At 53.0% G+C, this 21,526-nt stretch overlaps 1 protein-coding gene across 2 annotated transcripts in view; it reads left to right on the top strand.

Moving 5' to 3' along the window:
- The window catches only part of AKAP6 (A-kinase anchoring protein 6), a 460,428-nt gene that overhangs the window by 298,451 nt on the left and 140,451 nt on the right, over positions 1–21,526 (top strand). For both annotated transcript variants that reach the window (XM_075329663.1, XM_075329664.1), the window contains exon 9: positions 11,524–11,644. In XM_075329663.1, the coding sequence (XP_075185778.1) occupies positions 11,524–11,644 (121 nt within the window). The remainder of the gene's footprint in view (positions 1–11,523; positions 11,645–21,526) is intronic.

Consider the following 21,526-nt stretch of genomic DNA (forward strand, 5'->3'; position numbering starts at 1 on the left):
GGCGACGCTGAGCCATGCCGCAGCCACTCCAGGTGCGGCCCGCCAAGCCCAGGCCGCCGCAGCGATGCCCTGCTTGGCCCGTAAAGAACCGGCTGCCACCGCGACCCTCATCCGCGCCGCAGGTGTGACGCTGACCCAGGCCGCCGCCATGCTAGGCCCGGCCCGCCGAGACCCCACCGCAGCAGCAACGCTCGTCCGCGCCGCAAGTGAGGTGCTGAACAAGGCCGCAGCCACGCCAGGTGCGGCCCGCCAAGCTCCGATCGCTGCAGCGATGCCCAGCCCAGCCTGCACAGACCCCATCGCAGCTGCGACGCCAATTCAGGCCGCCGCCATGTCGGGCGCGGCCCGCCAAGACCAGGCCGCCGCCATGCAGGGCGCGGCCCGCCAAGACCAGGCCGCCGCCATGCCAGGCGCGGCCCGCCAAGACCAGGCCGCCGCCATGTTAGGCGCGGCCCGCCAAGATAAGATTGTATCACCATTTACCCCGGCCTGCAAGGCCAGAGCAGACACCGCTCCCCAGTCCAAGGAAGTCCCTGCTAGGAAGTCTACGCTGGGGGAGGACCCTGAATACCAGAAGCTGAAGGCTGACCTAGAGGCACAGTTCCCAAAGGAGATGGTGGACCGGTATCTGCTCCCTCCACATACCCCTCAGAAGACTCTGGAGATATCCACGCCAAAAGGTCCACCGCCCGGGCCAGCTGATGAACACTCATCCCCAGCGCTGCCACCAAAGGAGTGCTCAGAAGAACTAAGGGGGAGAGGAGGCCAGGAAGCTGAGAAGCTGACCCCGGAGCCATCAGCAGTGGATTCATACCCCGAGCCAGAGATGTTGCCATACTCCCGCTGGGACGAAGAAGACCCGATACCCTCCGCTGAAGAAGATCTGCCCCAAAGCCTCACCTGGGAGCTTGTAAGCTGTACCCCGCAGAATCCAGTCCGCAAGACACGGCGCCGTAGCAGATCCAAGTTCACCCCTGCACCACAGTCTCCAGAGCAGAAAGATGAAATAACGGCCAGAGACTTGGAGGAGAAACGGTTCCTGAGAAGGGCCAAAGCCCAGGTCAGAGGACCCCTTTGTCGAGGAGTAGTAGAAGATTTCAGCCTAAAATCAGGATACGGCTTTATAGTTGCACCTGGTATGAAGGTCGGCATCTTTGTCAATAGAAGAGACGTTAGAGCCCATTTGCCCAGAGGACATCCTGGAAGAAACCTACGGATGGGAGACTCAGTGGAGTTTACAATGCATCAAGGAGAAAGAGGCTGGTATGCACTAGATGTTACACCATGTCCTAAAGAAAAAGAAACAGACACAGAGGAAGAAAGGAAAGACAGAGCTAGAGAAAGAACAGACAAAGAACCCACTGATGAGACCACCACGGACGATGAAAGAGATCGAGAAACCAACAGGTGCCGCAGCCCTACAGGCCCAAGCCCTGGTGAGGAGGAATCCACGTAAAGCATGTAAAGTAAAGTACAGAAGTTACCAGTTTGACAAGTTTTGAAAAGTTTGCAACGTTACTGTTTAAGAGATGTGCCCACATAAACTAATGTGAGAAATGAACCTTAAGGCTATGAACTGGCTATAGCCACAAACTCTCGCAGTGTAAATAGTTACACCAGAGGGTACCACCACCAGAGCCAGCCTGTTTAGGGGCTTGGCTCGCCTGCAACCAGGGAGCACGTCCATTATGGGGCCTTGGCTTACCTGCAACCAGAGAGCATGCCTGTTTATGGGGCCTGGCTCTCCACCACAAAGAGGGTACCTGGTCAGCACCAACTGTGGAGGCCGCCTCTACATCCTGCCAGAAGAGGCTGAAGGCGCGGATCCACCAGGCCAGGTATGCCCTGAAGACCACCAGCCCATGAAAGCCGCCTCTACATCCTGCCAGAAGTGGCTGAAGGCGCGGCCAACGGGAGAGGCAGATTGGAGGAAAGGTCTGGGGAAGTGGATGGCCCAGATCTGGTTACCAAAAGGACCGGTGACCTGCCTCCTGAAAGGGGTTTGGGTGGGTTAACGGACTTGTGAGTGGAGGGTGGTGATGTATGGTACCTGGTGGTTTTAAAATGTTTTACTGTTTTATGCATTTTAAAATGTTGTCTTGCAGCCCGAGGACGTGCTGGTGATAACTAAGGGGGAATGTGGCGCCCCTGACCTGGTCAGGCACCACTGAGTGCTGCACCCATGCTGGGGACAGTACAATACAGGTAATCCAGAAGGCTGACCGAGGTGTGACTACACAGGCGCATAGTGATCAGGTCTCACACATGTACCTTTGAGAGGACCCCTGGGGATCCCAGGAGGGGGCAAAGCCTTCACCTCCACTGGAATAGTGGAGGGGGTAAAAAGCCTCCATCTCCACTCAAGGGGTGTGGTAAGAGAGCCTGGTTGCTAGGTGGCGTAGGCAAGAACAGGAGAGGAGGAGCAGTGAGCCGGTTTAGTGCAGAGTCCAGGGAGAGCAGACGTCAGGAGCAGACCCCTGGAGCTGTTGCAGTCTAACAGCGTCCGCGCAGTGACTACCGACGGGGGAGAACGGTCACCTGGTAGTGCTGCCCGAACACCACACACAGCTGGAGAGAGAGCCGCGTAGTGGAAAGTACGGAGACTGTCAGGGAGTACCAGGCCCAAACGGGCGGCAGATCCCGGTGCGGGGATAGATCCACCTTTCCTTGCTAAACCTGCCGGTGTGGGGCCCTCAAAGCCCACACCACAACACCCAAAAGCCGCAGCCACGTAGCCACAGTTAGGGCCCATAGTTCACAGGAGGCAAGCAGCTGGAGTGATCTGGTCCAGGCGACAAGCAAACGGCAACCGAAGGGGAGAGAGGCTTCAGCAACTTCCCTGGGTGACCCCCATAGGGACTAAAAGTCGGGGTTACCCCAAACCACCAAGGGCTAAGGAAGGCGAGTCGGTAGTCACCATCATCAGTCAGCCTGAAGGATACCTGGTTCCAGCCTGGTTCATCCCAGCTACGCCCGGGTTACTCACTCTGCCACCTTCTGTGAGTAAAACCCCTGAAAGACATTCTGCTTGTGTGGAGTTATTCTGCGCCTTGTGGTTCTACATACCTACACAGGGCCCTGGGGCTTGCCTCACTCTCAGGAGGCTATTACAACCGACTGCACCCACCATCAGCCCCAGGCATCCCTTAATCTGCAGTGGCGGTCCCCACTGACCGCAATTCTGAGAGTGGCGTCACGACAAATAGAAGATTTCCTACCTGTGACAGGATCCAGCCGAGTGGAGTCCCTGAAGGTAATGCACCGACACTGCACTTGTGGGGCTTCACACTTGCATTGTACGGCGCCACTCTGGTCCCTCTGGAGCCACTTCTTCCTTTAGGATATGCACATGCAGCGCGTACCACCCACGGTCCCCCATCAACCGTGTGTACTCTACCACATCTCCCAGCTTCGCATCTCTCCCGGGGTGGCCTCTGGGCAGGTGCTCCTCGATGTCTCTTCGAGCCACAAACACATCCTTGCCCAGGCCGGGCTCCCTGATGAAGCCCCAGCCACCAGCTTGTCGGAAGTCCACTACTAGGCCCCGTCGCACTGGGCCCTCGGATCCCTTCAGGGCCCTCCTGACCTCTTCTTTGGAGGCCAGATTAGCGGCTTCTCTGGCCCGGCGTTTCTCCTCCCGGAGTTCCCGCTCCCTCTGATACTCGGTCACCAGCCTCTGGCACGTTCGCTCGTTGGCCAGGGGGGTCACCTTAGGGCGCAGCGGCCGCTGCAGTCCCCTGCTTTCAATGGGCGCTGCGTCCCAATTCACTCCCGGGGATACCATTCCCAGGAGGCTCACAGGGGGACTCGGCAGGGGGCCCGCTAGCTGTTCGGGGTCCACCCCTCCCCAAGCTCCGTCTGTGGGGGTCTCAGGCAGGCTTCCGGTGCCCCACCGGGCGTCCGCAGGGTAGGCTGGGAAGGCCAGGGGGTCAGTGAAGGGGCTAAGCGGGGGCGCGTGGCGGGGCCCTGGGTCCGGACTGGACGGGGTTTCTGGTTGCTCACCCTGCTTCCGCTCCGCGGCATCCATCCACCGCTCCAGATCCTCCGGCACCCTCGGCGTTTCTTTCTGCCGCTCCGCTCCCACTTCCACGCTGCTCAGCCTCCGGGCCAGGACTCGCATCTCCTCTCGAAGCAGGTCCAGCTCAGAATCCATTTCTCCGGTCCCTGGTGCACCTTGCTGCAGCTCCTCCGCCATGCTACCGGCCTGGTGAATGCTGACTGGAACACTGCTCGGGTGCTCGACCACGCCACTCGGCTGCTCCCTTTCCCTTCTCGGAGGCGGGGCCGGAGGCTGCACTAGCATCTGGCGCCAGACTGGCGCCCAGCCCATCACGACCGGCATCACTCCGTTTGCGATAAGGTACATTTTCTTTATCTGCTGGTCTGGCATTTAGACTCTCTCTGCCAGCCGGCCAGCTTATCTGGTCACCATTTCTTCTTCTTCCGCCTTCTATGGCGGGCACTGCTTCACGCTCTTTTCTTGGACAAGGGGGCGGGGCTTCTCTTTGCGCCCTTTCTTCTTTCACGCCCCCCTTCTTCCCGCGCTCAGTGACTTCAATGGCGGCAGTTTTTCACAGTTTAACACAGGCTTCTTCACGATTCTTCAGGCGCACAGTACCCGGTGCAACCGGGCACGAAATCCTGTTCGTGACGCCAAAGTTGACTCGCCCACTCCAGGGCTGTGGGACACCCGGTGCCGGGCCGGACTAGTCCGGTGGTAGTCAGTGGTGGCTGGGCCCGGCTCCGTGGCCCTGGTGGGTGTCAGTAAAATATGTGGCTTGCTTAATAATGGTTGTGTTCGTGACGCCACCTGTGGTATGTGGCTATTAAGCCGCCGCTGCTGTGTGAGGCCTCCGGGATGGTGTTATGGCAGCAATGGTGGTACTGCTCCCCACAGGTGGAGCAATGCCCGGGGCACAGTTGGTGCTTGTGAATGTCTATGCAGCTGAAATAACAGAGACCACTTCAAGGGTGCAGTTCAAGTTCTTTACTCACACTTCTTGTCACAGCTGTAGGGACCCTTGGACTGCTGGGACCACTGTCAGGGACCTCCGCCGTTTCTGGGTGATTCTGAGAGTGAAAGCCGGTACCCTTCTCTTTGTGTCTCTTTCTTCTGCTGTCTTCCTTAGCCTTGCCTTTGTTAGGATGGACCTGGCTTGGCCTCCACTACAGCCTCCAGGCTGGGGGGTCACCTGTCGGCTGATTACCCCTTTTCTGGAAGTCTGCTATGGGTTCTGGCCCTGGGAGTCTACAACCTTCCCTGGGCCTTGGTTTTTACTGTTTGGAGATGATTTTGCACTCCTCCAGTCTCTAGGGACCATCCCCTGTCGCAGCTTGATCCCTCCACCGATGTTATTGTGGAACAGGCCACCGTAGCCTACAACTACCCATGGCGCCTCTAGGACCTCTCCGTGGTACCTCTAGGACTGCCCGTGGTACCTCCAGGACTACCCGTGGCCCTGCGACTCCTTCTGTCTCCTACGTGGTGTCACCTGGACCTCTGGGTCCCAGGATCTTCACCAGGAAGCGTCTCCTCCTGTTTCTCTGCTCCTGTCTGACTTGGAGCTTTCTTTCCTTCTTTCTTGTCTTTCTTTTCTCCTCCTTGCCTGCCTCCAGCCGGCCTCCTCCTCCCTCCTTTCTCTCGTTCTTCTTCTCCAACTACATGCTCACTCTCTCACTCCCTGAGGTAGACTAACTAAACTTGACCTTCCTCTCTGTGTCTGCTCTCAGATGGCTCCTCCCACCTCCCCAGTTGCTAAGCTGTACCCTATAGGAGCAGGGATGGGTCTTACGGCCCCTCCCAGCATGCAGCATGGGGGGGTAACTGCCACTTTCCCTGGTCCCAGTATGTACCTAACAATGGGTGTAGTGTGGATTTACCAGGGGACCGGAGTTCACTCTCTTCCTCTCTCAGAATGGGGCATCACACCGCTGGATGGGGTGCAATGACCTGTGGCGACGGAAGCCTCAGGGGCGCCACACCTCCATCGTATCGATGTCTCTTATGCTTGTCCCTGGTGGTAAGAGCCCCTTCCACACCCCAGCACCCAAGGGAAGGGCGAGGACAGAAGTAGAAAACCCCACCCACTAAACTGACAGACAGGAGTAGAAACAAAACTCACCCCCACCTAATACAACAATAGGGAACAACAAAAGGTGTACAGGGAGAGGAAAACATGGAAAGGCAAGGATCAAGTCAGTCCTGATCGTGGGCACATGGGATCACAGGTCCGTATATTGTATCCTATCAGTGAGTGGTTCTGCTGGCTTCATCCATACAGGTAAATTTAAGAAAGCTGCTCTTTCATTCTCAGCCACCACACAATGTACTGAGGTGAGCCTGCTCTTCTGCAATATACTACCCTCAATTAGCTAAATGGCAGGGGTGCTAGATAGGTCTTAAATATTGAAGTGATAAAAATCTATTATTTAAAGGGGTTTTTCACTTTGATCTTCCACCAACTTGACTGGAAGCATTGACTGCCTGACCGCCAGTCACCTTGACCTTGGGGGTCTCATTGGTCAGGTCCCTGGTGGAGTTTGTGTTATCACTTCTGGTCCATTGGACATAGTTGGAGCAGCTTCACTGGAGGCGGGGGGGTGAATACAGTGTTAGACAGAATCTATTACCAGACTGGGGGCAAACCGCTATTCCAATGATGTGTCACTTACTGGGCTCTTGCTGCAGTTTTTATTAAATCTCTTTTTTATCTGCTGCAGATTTACCAGTTCTCTGAATGCTGAGCTCTGTATAACCCTGCCCACACCACTGATGGGCAGCTGTCTGTGAACACTGTGTGTCACGGGGTCCTGCTTCGATATCACACAATTAACAGAACGAGAGATGGGTGAATAATCCAAAGAACATTTATTCCATGCAATCCAGAAGGTCCATAAAATAATCCACCACACAGAGGGTAAAATAGTCCAGGAACATGGATACAGTCCAGTAAGTGATAAATGTCCTGGTCTCTCTGAGGAGCCACACCTTCTCCCACAGAGGATGAATCTTACACTTTCCCTCGTCTCCATCTCAGCCAGACTGAATAATCCCTCAGGTAAGCAGAGAGTTTGGGTGGATTCCCCTCCTCCACACCTAGGAACAGAAAGGAATTATTAACCTGCAGACAGGACAAATGATACATAAAATGGACAGAGCACCACACTTAAAATACGAACCTACACAAAATGATACACAACCCACAATATCACCCCATCACACTGTGAATAGGCAGAAAACAGTCAATCAATGATGGGGTCAGGAATATACAGATCTTATGAATATTTAAAGGGGTTATCTGGCTTACTTTGACTTTTTTTTATTATTTCCCTATTGGGCTACATTGGGGCAGGTAAGTAGATAGAGACCACTTACCTGCCCTGCTGTCAGCCCCTATCCCTCGGCTCAGAGTGGTCATGTGACGGCTCCTGCCGCGATTTTGCTGCTTCCGGTCATTTCATGTCAACATGGGCAGGACCATGTTGACATGCAAATCTGGGAACAGCATGTTGCCGCCCTGCTGGGCAGGTACAGTGCGTGAGTCCCCACCCCCCTTCCCTGCACCCTCCCACACATTCCCCTGCACTCGTACTCTCCCCGCACCCTCCCCTGGCACTGCTGTGGGACCTGAGGGGAGGGGCCTGGCGGCGGCTGCCCACGGTGTCACCGCCAGCACCGGGGCCCCTGCTCAGGATCTCACATTCAAATGTATCAGCAGCATCTGTGATGCCGATACATTTGAAAGCACTGATGAGAGGGAGCGCTGCTTCTCATCACTGTCCCGCTGTCTGTGTCTGACAGTTCAGGACAGCGGTGACGTCACTACTGTGTTGATATGTCCAGACCAGACAGTGGACCAGCGGACGAACGTGCAGGAGCGACGGGGACCGAGGAGGGGTAAGTATGTATTCCCTACATGTGTTCCCTATGGGGGTAGGGGTGGGTTGTGCAGAACGATGGTGGGGGGGTCGGTACAGAGCGCCGTGTGTGTGTGTGGGGGGTGTTGCAGAGCCCTATGTGTGTGTGCGGTGCAGAGCCCGATGTGTGTGTGGCGAGTGCAGAGCCCGATGTGGTGGGCGGTGCAGAGCCCTATGCGGGGCTGTTATATCCAATGCTAGAGTGATAACAGGTCAGCTGCTGGGGCAGAATACTGACAGGGAATGTGTGTGCAGAGGGCTGGCAGGGGGCGAGGCTGGGTGGTGCCAGCTGTGACTGGGAGGTGTGGCACAGGAAGTTATCATGTTTGCTGGAGCTGAATGTAAGCAAGGAGCTGCAGAGAATAAAGTCATAATTCAAGAGGAACAAAAGTTAGAAAACAAAAAATAACAATGTAGGGGTGTTTTATATGACAATACAGCACAGATTAGCTTACACCAAAAATGTTTGAGTTTATGTCGGACAACGCCTTTAAGACTACATGACAGCAGATTTAATGGTTATCTGATGATAATGTCCTGCTTATAAAACAGTTATTTTAGCCAAATTACAGCAAGCATCTTCATAAATGACACATTACTGGAATCAGGGTCTCTGTTTCTACACTATGTTACTCTCAAGTGAGGTGGCAAAAAACTGGTGGTGACAGATTATCTTTATGTATGGCTCCTTTTTTTTCTTTTATAGGGATTGCTTGAATAAAAAAACATGGTTCTACATTGTCAGGTTATACTTTTGCAGTTTTTAGCATACGCACCTTCTTACTTTTTCATCTACATAGTAGATGAATTTGCAGTCTCGTGTATTTGCTGGTTTTGTTATCTATCATATCAGGGCATATTTGGGCAAAAGTCAGAGCCCCTGTAGACTTCATTGTGTCTGTTTATATGCCCGCGAGATATCTGTGTCCCATCCGTGTTCAATAAACACTGTTCATTCGTCTACATTCAGAAATGTACATGACCAAATCCAGCTTCATACGTTAATAATGACAATGTACAGGGAAAGATTGGATGCCACACGGATATTCTGTGTGGGATCCGTTTTTTTTAAGCACCCTTGGCTTGAAAGGGGGCGTTTCACCCGAGTCTCCGCAGAGAATAGTGCATGCTGTGATTATTTTTCTCACAGACAGTCAAAATAAGATAAAAATTGGTCATCCGAACAAACCTATTGAATAACATGGGTCATTGTGCTCACAGGCGGACACAGACAGAAAAAGGCTCAAGCGCAAGAACAGTATGTGGGCCCTGTGCAGTCCAATAACTCATCGTAATGCACAATTACACCTGCTTTGGGGGTAAACACAGGGTCCTATTTGGGGGTCACCAATGATATGTCCTCCTCTGTGTATGCTGTCTGTGTGCTATCCGAGCATAAGTCAGACATCATAAGTTCAATTTATACACTTTCTCGTTCAAGGCACAATGTCCATCTAGAGCTAGTTCTGTGTATACACATGTAATGTGCACTAAAACAGAGTAGATGATATCCTATTCTTCTTTCTTTCTTCTTCAATAACACATTGTTACTAGTGATGGACGAACCCGGACTGTAAAAGTCCGGATCTGCGCTGGATACTTAATATCTGTGCACCGGGCCCGGAGTTGTCAGGGAACTCCGGGTAACTATCCAAATCCGGCCACCCAGATAATTAAAAAAAAGAAAGGAAAAATAAAGAAAAAAGGTATAAGCAGGAGTGTTATACTTGCCGAGTCGCCTGCGTGGCTGTAAAATTACTTTTGGGGCTGCTCATTACCCTCATACATATTCACTGCTTCCGCTGTCCACCAGCAGTCCTGGCGTCTGTGATTGGTTGCAGTCAGACATGCGCCCCAACCCTTTGTGACATCATGTCTGACTGCTTGGAATCACACATATTTTCTGCATATCTATAGTGGTGTAAAAATAATTAAATAAAGAAGTTGTCGTAGGGTCCCCCATATTATGGTATCCAGCACAGATTAAGAATACATCTACTGGCTGCAGCCATCAGCCTTGTGCTTGTCTTGGCTGTGTAAATTGTTTTTTAATTATTTAAAAAAAAAAAAAATAAATAACTTGAACCCCCCCCCGCCCCCAATTTTGATTTCTAGCCAATATAAAGCCGACAGCTGGGGGCTTCCATTATCAGGCTGGGGAAGCTCATTGTTATTGCCTCCAGGCCTAAAATTAGTAGCCTACAGTTGCCCAGAATTGTTGCATCCATTAGATGTGACAATTCTGGCAATTTATCCAGCTCATCCCGATTGCCTTGGTGCACTGGCAATCGGTGTACTATAAGGGGTTAATGATAGCTCCACTAAGGCCTAGATTAGTAATGGGAGGTGCTTATGAGACCCCGCTATTACTAATCTGGAAGTGAAAAGAAATAACCACAAACGCTGAAAAATTCTTTATTTGAAATAAAATACACAACAAAAAAACACCCTCTTTATTAACCCCAAACACCCAGTTTAGATGTTATCCACATGAGGTCCCATGACAATCCCGACCAAATACATACTGTGCACGGGCACAGAACATGTCCACATGATGTGGGCTTCAGGCAGAGACTGACTTAGCTGCATCTGTGAGTGGTGACGTCACTCAGTCTATCTGGGGTTATAGCTGGAGGTTCCCACGGTGCAGGAATATAGTGTATAAATTTCACTTACAGATTAGTAATGGGTGGGGGTCTTAAAGACGTCTCCCATTGCTAATCTAGGAATTAGTGGCAGCTATAAACTGTGATTAACCCCTTATATTACCCCATTGCCACGGCACCAGGGCAATCAGGATGAGCCGGTTAAAGTGCGCTAAGGATGCAACAATTCTGGGTGGCGCTGCAGGCATGCTATTTTTATGCTGGGGGTGAGGCCCAATAAGCATGGATCTCCCTAGCCTGAGAAAACAAGCCCACAGCTTTCAGCTTTATCATAACTGGGTATTAAAATTGGGGCAGACCGGAAGCCGTTTTTTAAAATGATTTATTTACAGGATTAAAAAAAGCCGCATGCGGTTCCTCTTATGTTTATACACAGCCAAGATAAGCACACAGCTAGGGGCTTCAGCCAGTAGTCGTATGCTTTATCTGTGCTGGGTATCATAATATGGGGGGACGCTATGCCAATTTTTTATTTATTAATTTATTTCTACACCACTATAGAGATGCAGACAAGGTGTGCGATTCCAAGCAGTTTGATATGCTGTCACACAGGGTGCAGGCTCAGTCTGATTGCAACCATCAGAGATGCTGGAACTGCCAGTGTGGAAGCAGTGAATATGTATGAGGGTAATGAGTGGCTCTGGAAGTAGTGTTACAGTGGGAGACTCTGTAAGTATGACACTCCTGCTTTAATCCCCCTATCCCTTCTACCACTATTTTAAAGCACATAGACTTACATGGGGATCGGCATCCAACCAGATATCCAAAACAAATTTAGGTCCCAACCCATTTTTGTTTTTTTTGCTTTTTAAAAATTATTTTGGACCCGCCGATTCTGGATATCAGCGGGTTCACCCATCACTAATTGTTACTAATTCTTGTTCAATAGAAACATTAACATTAATCTTCTAATAAAACTGCTCGCTTTTTCTCTTTGCAGTGTTCAGGACTTGGAGGGAGAGTGCCAGGAATTTTGGGACTGGCTACTTGACATGGAGGCTACCGTGCAGAACAGTCTTGGATTACTGGTATCTGAAGAGCAACATCTACAGATGTGCAAGGTGGTTTTCTAATGTCCTCGCCATATAATGTGTGCCGGATACTGAATGTTGGTGATCTAGAACTAGAACATAACTATCACTATAAATCATGAACTTGGTAGACGTCTGTGAGTCAGTAGTCATATAAGGGTCAGAACAGAAACATTGCCCACAGAGAGCAATTTTATTGCATCTATTGCCTCAATTGTATGTGATGGTTTCCAGGTATTATTATGAACTTCAACCCATTGGATTATGGCAACCTTTATGTTGTGTCCATGGTTTGATCTGTAGTGGTCCATCCCTGGTTGTTTAATACCGGTTTTCCTCAATGGCACATCACTGGGATCTGAAAAGATCCATATCTCACAAGTAAATTTGATTCTATTAAGAGGAAAAAGTGCACATAGGGTCTTATCATAAATCACACAGTGGGTAAAGAATTGTCAGATACTCACCCCTGTGGTTGTGTGAAACACAACCAACAGACAAGCATAAGGGTATGTGCGCACGTGTGCGTATTACATGCAGTTACGCTGCGTTCTGCACCGCAGCGTAACTGCATGCGTCCTGCGTCCCCTGCACAATCTATGGAGATTGTGTCGCGGGCGGGGAGGAGGGTGTCAGCACACCGCGCTCACCCCTTCTGCTCGGGTCCGGCAGCTGCTCAGTGGTGGCTCGAGCTGTGGGCCGGATCCCGGGGTTTCTCGAGCGACACTCCTCGCCTGTGAGTGAAAGGGGGTTTGTTGGGTGTGGGGATTGTTATAGTTCGTGACGCCACCCACGGTTGTGGTGATTGCACCACCGCTGCTCAGTATGGGGGTCCCGGGGATGGTGATGCGGAGCAGCCAGGTGTTGTGTTGCCCCTCCGTGGGTAGGGGTTGGTAATCCCGGGGCCCGGTGATGAGATGTAAAGTGTAGGGCCCGGTGGGCGCAGGGACGCGGGGGCAGCGCTGTGCCTTGCGGCACTGTGGTACTCACTCAGCCTGAGACACGGACACAGTTTGTACGGTAAACCAAACGGCTGGTAGGACGGTCCCACAGACGGCTGCACCTGCACTCCCGGTAGGTGACGGTGATGTCCCTCTTCCTTGCACCTTTGTTTGACTTGTGGTAGCGGTGGATTCCCTCCGGTTACCCGCTCCCCGGCTGCAATCTGGGCCGGAGGAGCTCTACACTTTGCCCGCAGGCGCTGGCCCTGAGAAACTGGTGCCGTGGCGGTGGCGGTGTCTCTCCAATACGGGTTGGGCTGTTGCCTTCAATCGGGACTTGGTTGTTGGGGGATCTGCGTCCCCGTCACTGACAGATTCGGCAAATTTGGCGACTCCTAGCCTTGCCGGGGTCCGAGAGGCCCCTGCCCTGGTGCTGACTGTCCTTCGGAACACTGCTCCAGACCACCGGGCACACAGCCAACGGGGTCCTTCCAGGAACTTCCAAACGGTCCCCCTCCAGACAGTCACCGCCGTCGCTGACCTTGTTGATCTGGCCCTACACAAAGCTGGACCCTTCAGGCTTTCTTTCTCTTCTGTCACTTCACTTGCTTTCCTCCTTTTCCACTTTTCTACTTTCACTTTCACTTTCTTAACTCCTCTCCTTAGCTCCTCACTCCTGCTCCTCCCTGAGCTGAACTCTGTTGTTTACTCAAGCTCGTCCCTGAGCTCTCTGCCTGGTTTTCCCGCCTCCAGAGTCGTGAGCTCCTCGGTGGGCGGAGCCAACCGCCTGGCCCACCCCCTGGTGTGCATCATCAAACTCCTGGAGGAAGGCAACAAGGATTTGTGGTTAGCATAGATGTGCCTACCTGGAGTGTGGGGTGTGGTGGTGTTGTGACCCGTGTCCCCTGGCTTGCCCAGGGCGATACATTCCCCCTTAGCAAAATGCAGACCGTCCGCGGGCTGCCGTCCTACACCGGTTTTATTTTTCTGTAAAAAGGGGTAACAAGGTTAAACAAACATAAATAACATTTTTAATCAAAACTCTTCCCAAGACGGGAGGCACATTTACTTAAACGTTGCAACGGTTTACGGTCACGGTTTCCGCTCTCTCCCACCCAAGCAACCTGGCCCTGATGCTGCCCCTAAAACCCAGGCAGCACCCCTTGACCCACAGTCCAGCACAAGTCACCCGAGCGGGATCTGTCCTTCCCCTCCAGAGGGTAGCCACCGGTTCCTTTGGTGGCTGGGCCCTAGCCTGCTCCGCTCATGGCCCTCCCTCCAATCTGCCTCTCTGGAGACGGTACTGCGGAAACGGTAACGGTAACCAACATATTTACAAGCCACTTAACGTTTGTGGTGCCCTGCAAGTTCACGGGCTTGTCCATGGATAGTTCCCATGCAAAACTTAAACGGTCCCCACGGGGACAACGGTGCCGGCTCCTGCCGGTTGCAATCACAAAAGCAAATCAGATGAAAAACTCGGTATCATTTTTCTTATCACTCTTTTCAAAACTTTTTAACCAAACAACAACTGCAGTGGTGGTCCCAACGGGGACTGCTGCGGCGGGCATCCGCTTCCTTACTCCGGTCTTCCAGGCTCCAGTGCTCCTTCCAAGGGAGGGGGCGCGGCGCTTGCGAGGGCCTCTGGGCTGCCCTTCAATCTAGCGTCCAGCGCAAACCACCCTCGCTCCCCAAAGAACCGAGTGTACTGTACTATATCACCCGGCATCAGATTACGGCCAGGATGCTCCTCGGGCAGGTGGGCATTCACATCCCGCCGGGCTACAAAAACTTCGGCCTCCAGGCCCGGCTCGTAGATGAACCCGTAGCCCCGGCGGACATCAAATCGCCTCACCTGCCCCACGTACAACGGTCCTCGGGCACGGGAGGTTGCCCGCCGGAGGTGCTCCTTCTCCCGGATCGCTCTGGCCACCAGTTCGGCCTTCTTCTGCTCCCTTTCGGCGATCTCCAGGCCCAGCGGTACCGGCTCCCTATCCCAGTATGGCGCTGCCGCCAGCGCCGGCGCACGGGTCGGGCCCCGCGGGACATCCAGAACGTTACCCACTGTCAGGAAGGTGGGCGGCGTATCCCGCGGTGTCATGGCCTTGGACGCTGCCTTGCAGCTACAACCCGGCGCCACCTCAGCCGAGGTGTGGGGGATGGGCATAGGGGCTTTCCGCTGCCGGGCCTTGGGCTCGGAACGGGTCATCGGCTCTGGCTCGGGGAGTTTTTCAAAGGATGCCTCCGGTTCTACTTTCGGCGTCTTCCACGGTAACACCTCCGGTGTGCCGCGGGCTCCGGTTACAGGTCGGCCCGCCTGGGCGGGGACGCTGGGTACTGCTACCGGTTGCGGTGGTAGCAGGCCTAGTGGCGGGGTCACGGCCTCCGGGACGGGTGGCGAGGGAGGCAACGGGGGGAGAGGGCTTGGACCGGGCCCCACAGCCGCGATGACCGGCCCTTCAAGGGCATCGGGACGTGGGTCACTCACCCTCCCTTTCTCCGCCTCCTCCTCGCGTCTCCGCACGGTGGCTACAACGTCCGCCATGTCGGCCTCCCACTCCTCCATGAGGAGCTGCATCCTGACCTGCAGCCTTTGATAGAGCTGCGCGGTTCGGATCTCCACCCACGCCGCGGTTCCAGGCGCGGGGGCTACGGTGTCGCGGGACGGCATCCACATGATGGCTTCTCTGTTTGCTTCCAGGAACGGTATATTCGCAGGGTCCTGGCGTCCCTGCTTCCACAGCCGCAGCTACATGCGTCCAGCCGCCATCGCGTCCCCCTTAGCTCTTTTCGGCCCCTCCTCTCTCGGGGCGGAGTTTTGGCCTTCGCGCTTCTACTGCTCGAGAAGACGCTCGAGCGGGAACTTTTCGCGCCAAAGATGGCGGCTTCTGAAATTTTCCTGCCGGATGCCTCCGGCGGTAACAAGGCGCACCTCTACCTGACGGCAGAGCGGTAAGATCCTGTTCGTGACGCCAAGTTGTCGCGGGCGGGGAGGAGGGTGTCAGCACACCGCGCTCACCCCTTCTGCTCGGGTCCGGCAGCTGCTCAGTGGTGGCTCGAGCTGTGGGCCGGATCCCGGGGTTTCTCGAGCGACACTCCTCGCCCGTGAGTGAAAGGGGGTTTGTTGGGTGTGGGGATTGTTATAGTTCGTGACGCCACCCACGGTTGTGGTGATTGCACCACCGCTGCTCAGTATGGGGGTCCCGGGGATGGTGATGCGGAGCAGCCAGGTGTTGTGTTGCCCCTCCGTGGGTAGGGGTTGGTAATCCCGGGGCCCAGTGATGAGATGTAAAGTGTAGGGCCCGGTGGGCGCAGGGACGCGGGGGCAGCGCTGTGCCTTGCGGCACTGTGGTACTCACTCAGCCTGAGACACGGACACAGTTTGTACGGTAAACCAAACGGCTGGTAGGACGGTCCCACAGACGGCTGCACCTGCACTCCCGGTAGGTGACGGTGATGTCCCTCTTCCTTGCACCTTTGTTTGACTTGTGGTAGCGGTGGATTCCCTCCGGTTACCCGCTCCCCGGCTGCAATCTGGGCCGGAGGAGCTCTACACTTTGCCCGCAGGCGCTGGCCCTGAGAAACTGGTGCCGTGGCGGTGGCGGTGTCTCTCCAATACGGGTTGGGCTGTTGCCTTCAATCGGGACTTGGTTGTTGGGGGATCTGCGTCCCCGTCACTGACGGATTCGGCAAATTTGGCGACTCCTAGCCTTGCCGGGGTCCGAGAGGCCCCTGCCCTGGTGCTGACTGTCCTTCGGAACACTGCTCCAGACCACCGGGCACACAGCCAACGGGGTCCTTCCAGGAACTTCCAAACGGTCCCCCTCCAGACAGTCACCGCCGTCGCTGACCTTGTTGATCTGGCCCTACACAAAGCTGGACCCTTCAGGCTTTCTTTCTCTTCTGTCACTTCACTTGCTTTCCTCCTTTTCCACTTTTCTACTTTCACTTTCACTTTCTTAACTCCTCTCCTTAGCTCCTCACTTCTGCTCCTCCCTGAGCTGAACTCGGTTGTTTACTCAAGCTCGTCCCTGAGCTCTCTGCCTGGTTTTCCCGCCTCCAGAGTCGTGAGCTCCTCGGTGGGCGGAGCCAACCGCCTGGCCCACCCCCTGGTGTGCATCATCAAACTCCTGGAGGAAGGCAACAAGGATTTGGGGTTAGCATAGATGTGCCTACCTGGAGTGTGGGGTGTGGTGGTGTTGTGACCCGTGTCCCCTGGCTTGCCCAGGGCGACACAATTGTGCAGGAGCCGTGCACACGTGGCATGTTAGAACGCAGCGATTCGGCTGCTTGCCGAATCGCTGTGTTCTAAGAAGTGACATGTCACTTCTTTCGTGCGTTCTGCATGCTGTCTATAGGGAAAGGCAGCATGCAGAGCGCACGAATCTGCCGGCACCATGCGCTTCAGAACGCAGCTTTTCAGCTGCACTCTGAAGCGCACATTTTCGGTGCGGTGCAGAGCGCACACGTGCGCACATAGCCTAAGACTAGCAGCTGCAGCCACTGACAAGGATCCAGTTCAAAGAAAAAACAGAGTGGTATTAGGAGATCCGTGCTCTCCAGTAAAGGAATAATATCTTTATTCTTCCAGTCACCACACTATGTGTTTCGGGGATATGCGCTTATCCCTTCATTAGGTGTTTAAATGACCATCATTTGATGGTCAAATGATGGTCATTTATACACCTGATGGAGTAAGCGCATATCCCCAAAACGCGTAGTGTGGGGACTGGAAGAATAAAGATATTATTCCTTCACTGGAGTCTGGACCTTCTTACTGGCGAGCGCGGATCTCCTAATACCACTCTGTTTATTCTTTGGACTGGATGTCTCACAAGTAGTTAAATTTCAGTAAGGATGTCTCACAATCTATAAAACCTCTGGTAGTTCAGTGTAGTACACAGCAAACATTACTGCTCGTGTGGCCCACTACTGGCACAAGGGTAAGCTGTGTAGGGAAATCTCAGAACTAGTACTGTAGTGCCCCACGAGGCAGGTGTTTTAACCTACTCGTTGCCGGGTTGGAGGTGCAGATCCTCTGCATCGTCACGGGGTGGCCTGGCCCGGTTCCGTTGCCCCAAGGCATACAGGAAGGAGGATTGGAAGGTGGCAGGGAGGTTGGAGGTAGTAGTCGGGGGTTTAGGAAAGTCTATTAGGATTGTGACGTCACCTGTGTTACGCGGCCAAAGTTGGGGGCCGCCGCTGCAGGGTCTCTCTCCGGGGCAGATGTCTGGTGCAGCTGGGATGGTGTTGTGATGCCCCTGGACTATCAGGTCGTCACAGGGTATTGCACAATCTGCCCTTCCGTGCAGTATCCACCTCTTTCTTGGTTTTGGGTCCCTAACCATATAGTGTTGCCTACATCAGCTAATCAAATCCTAGATACACCCTGCACCACACCCACCTGACGCACCAGTGGACGGCTTGAGTGGAATAGAGTTGCCCACCAGGGGGGTCAGGGAGGGGAGGTGAGAAGTGTAGTCAGTCAGTCAGTAGAGAGTTGGAGAGCAGCCCTCAAGCTGTGAGGAGCTCTGAGGAGGTCGGGAGTGGGGACTCCCATAAGGAAACTGTCTTCCTACGGTGGTCTGGGCCTAGAGGAGTTGGACCCCCGGTCGCAGGGGATCATGGCAAGGGGCTTGGGTCTGTCGAGCAGGACGGCCGGCGGCCTTGCACTATCACCAGGCTGGGACCAAGGCACAACTGGGTACGTTGACCCTAGGTCGGGGAGTAGCTGCATGCAACCCGATAATTTACCCGTGGAGAACGGAGCCTTCAAGATTCGTTCCCAACCGCTCCAAAATCGGGGCACTAGCGCAACGAGGTGGATAGGACTTTCCATCCAAAACGGTCCAGAAAATATCAAGCGTGAGCCCTGAGAGCAAGCTTCCACACTTAGCCACAGTGGGGAGCGGGACTCAGCAAGTTTCACACTACTGGGACCACCAGAGAAGTAAACTTAGTGCCAGGAAGCAGGTCACGGATCACCAGGCAGCACCATTGGGGATGGGACCCGAACTAGCTCCCCTCAGTGGCAGCGTTGTCCAGAGACTTGGTTTATCCAGTTGTCGGTGTCTGCTTAATGGACTGAGTGAGTACAAGAGTGATCCCTGCATCCTACGGCCTTTAACCCCACACCGAGTCCCGGGGCTTTCCCCCTACCCGTGGAGGGTTCTAACACCTTGCTACCCCGTTCCATCACCCCCGGGTACTCCCAACTGCAGCGGTGGTACTCTTAATTACCACATACCATGGGTGGCATCACGAACTCTATAATCCCTTGTAAATACCCTCCTTCATTTGAGAGGCCGCACGGCCCCCTGTCCGGAGACCCTCGAGCCACTGCGAATCCAGATCCGAGCAGCTCGGCTGCTGACACGGGGGAGGCACAGTGTCGCTCCCCACAGGCAGAGCAGGATTATCCCGGGAGGATGGCAGGGGTAGTAGTGGTCCCCCATTGGCGCCGCAGGGCTTGGCGTCAGCGCCGGTTAAAGGAGAGGCAGAGGCAGGGGCTGCGGTTCCAAGTCTGTTTACTCACAAGTCTTTTAGGCGCTGCCCGAGGTGCCGTTCTGTGCCACGATGGGCTCCAGCCGATCCCGGATCCATCGGCGGTCACCGATGGTCACCGTGAAGGTTTTTAGTGAAATGTCCCTCAGTTGCTGACCGGAACCTGGGCCGAGCCTCTTGCTCCAGGCCACGGGCCCACGAAGAGAAAGTAAACACTAACTCCAGTTGTCAGTGCTAGGTGTTATCCCAAGCTGTGCCTGGGAAGGTTCTGTCTAAAGTGTGATGGTTGCGCCTACTTCTACCCAGTGGTAGTGCGCGCCCCAGTGGTTGTCCTAGCGACTGGGGAAGTCCCATGCTTCGTGATGGCTGGCTACCCTGTCTGCCCTAGTCCAACCCCCTGTGAGTAAGCACCTCCTGTTGTTTGGGTGTGTTTTGTGAAGGCACCAGCAGGTTAACCCCTTCCTGACCCAGGATAGATATTACCCCAGAAAAGTGGTGTAATACCCTGTGGCGCCTGAAGCCGTATCACCGATGTAGTAATATCGCAGTAGGACTGCAGTATCTCCGCTGTAGTAACATCTCAGTAGGACAGTGGTATCTCCGAAGTAGTACTATCTTAGTAGGACTGCGGTATCTCCAATGTAGTTATATTTCAGTAGGACTGCGGTGTCTCTGATGTAGTAATATCTCAATAGGATTGCAGTATCTTCGATCTAGTAATATCTCAATAGGACTGCAGTATCTTCGATATAGTAATATCTCAGTAGGACTACGGTTTCTCCGATGTAGTAATAACTCAGTAGGACTGTGGTATCTCTGAGGTAGTACTATCCTAGTAGGACTGCAGTATCTCCGATATAGTTATGTCGTTATATTTCAGTAGGACTGTGGTATCTCTGATGTAGTAACGTCTCAGTAGAACTGCAGTATCTCCGATGTAGTAATACCTCAGTAGGGCTGCGGTATCTCCGTTGTAGTAATATCTCAGTAGGACTGCGGTTTCACCGATGTAGTAATATCTCAGTAGGATTGCGATATCTCCGATGTTGTAATATCTCAGTAGGACTGCCATATCTCCAATGTAGTAATATCTCAGTAGGACTGCGGTATCTCTGATGCAGTAATATCTCAGTAGGACTGCGGTATCGCCAATGTAGTAATATCTCAGTAGGAGTGCGATATCTCCGATGTAGTAATATCTTAGTAGGTCTGTGGTATCTCTGAAGTAGTACTATCTTAGTAGGACTGTGGTATCTCTAATGTAGTAACATTTCAGTAGGACTGCGGTGTCTCTGATCTAGTAATATCTCAATAGAACTGCAGTATCTTCGATATAGTAATATCTCAGTAGGACTGTGGTGTATCCAATGTAGTAATATCTCAGTAAGATTGCGATATCTCCGATGTTGTAATATCTCAGTAGGACTGCGGTATTTCCAATGTAGTAATATCTTAGTAGGACTGCGGTGTCTCCGATGTTGTAATTTCTCAGTAGGACTGCGGTATCTCCGACGTAGTAATATCTCAGTAGGACTGCCATATCTCCAATGTAGTAATATCTCAGTAGAACTGCGGTGTCTCTGAAGTAGGATTGTCGTATCTCCGATGTAGCGGTATCTCAATAGGACTGCGGTATCTCTGATGCAGAAATATCTCAAAGGACTGCGGTATCTCCGATGTAGTAAAATCTCAGTAGGACTGCTGTATCTCCGACGTAGTAATATCTCAGTAGGACTGCCGTATTTCTGATGTAATAATACCTCAGTAGGACTGCGGTGTCTCTGATGTAGTAATATCTCAGTAGGACTGCTGTATTTCAGATGTAATAATATCCCAGTAGGACTGCGGTGTCTCTGAAGTAGGACTGCGGTATCTCCGATGTAATAATATCTCAATAGGACTGCGGTGTCTCTGATGTAGGACTGCGGTATCTCCGATGTAATAATATCTCAGTAGGACTGCTGTATTTCAGATGTAATAATATCTCAGTAGGACTGCGGTGTCTCTGAAGTAGGACTGCAGTATCTCTGATGTAGCAATATCTCAGTAGTGATATCTAACAAGCACTCAAGTATTTCCCGGTTACAGTTATCCAACCAGCCGATTTCGCTGACACAGATTCACACTCAACTGTTGTCTGCCAGCAGTTTGCTCCCATTTGAAAATCCGTGAATGCTGTGCTAACTGCATGTTCATGTATATAAAGGAGTGCGGAGAGAAAGCTGGTGGATGAAGCGCCTAGCCGAGAGCGGTGTATGGGCTCCCTAAGGATGGGCAGTTCACAGCCAATGTAGTAAATAGGGTCAGGCCCCCAGGAGTTCACCCTGTCCTTGTTTCACTTCTTACATTAGACAACAAATAAGAAGAATACGGTATATACGCTAACTCTGATTTCAGTCCATCTTTAGGAAGCCAGCCATTACTATACTGACTCCCTTAGTCATCATACCTAGGACTTTCTGATACC

Source organism: Anomaloglossus baeobatrachus, chromosome 12 (genome assembly GCF_048569485.1).
Source record: "Anomaloglossus baeobatrachus isolate aAnoBae1 chromosome 12, aAnoBae1.hap1, whole genome shotgun sequence".
Taxonomy (NCBI): Eukaryota; Metazoa; Chordata; class Amphibia; order Anura; family Aromobatidae; genus Anomaloglossus; species Anomaloglossus baeobatrachus.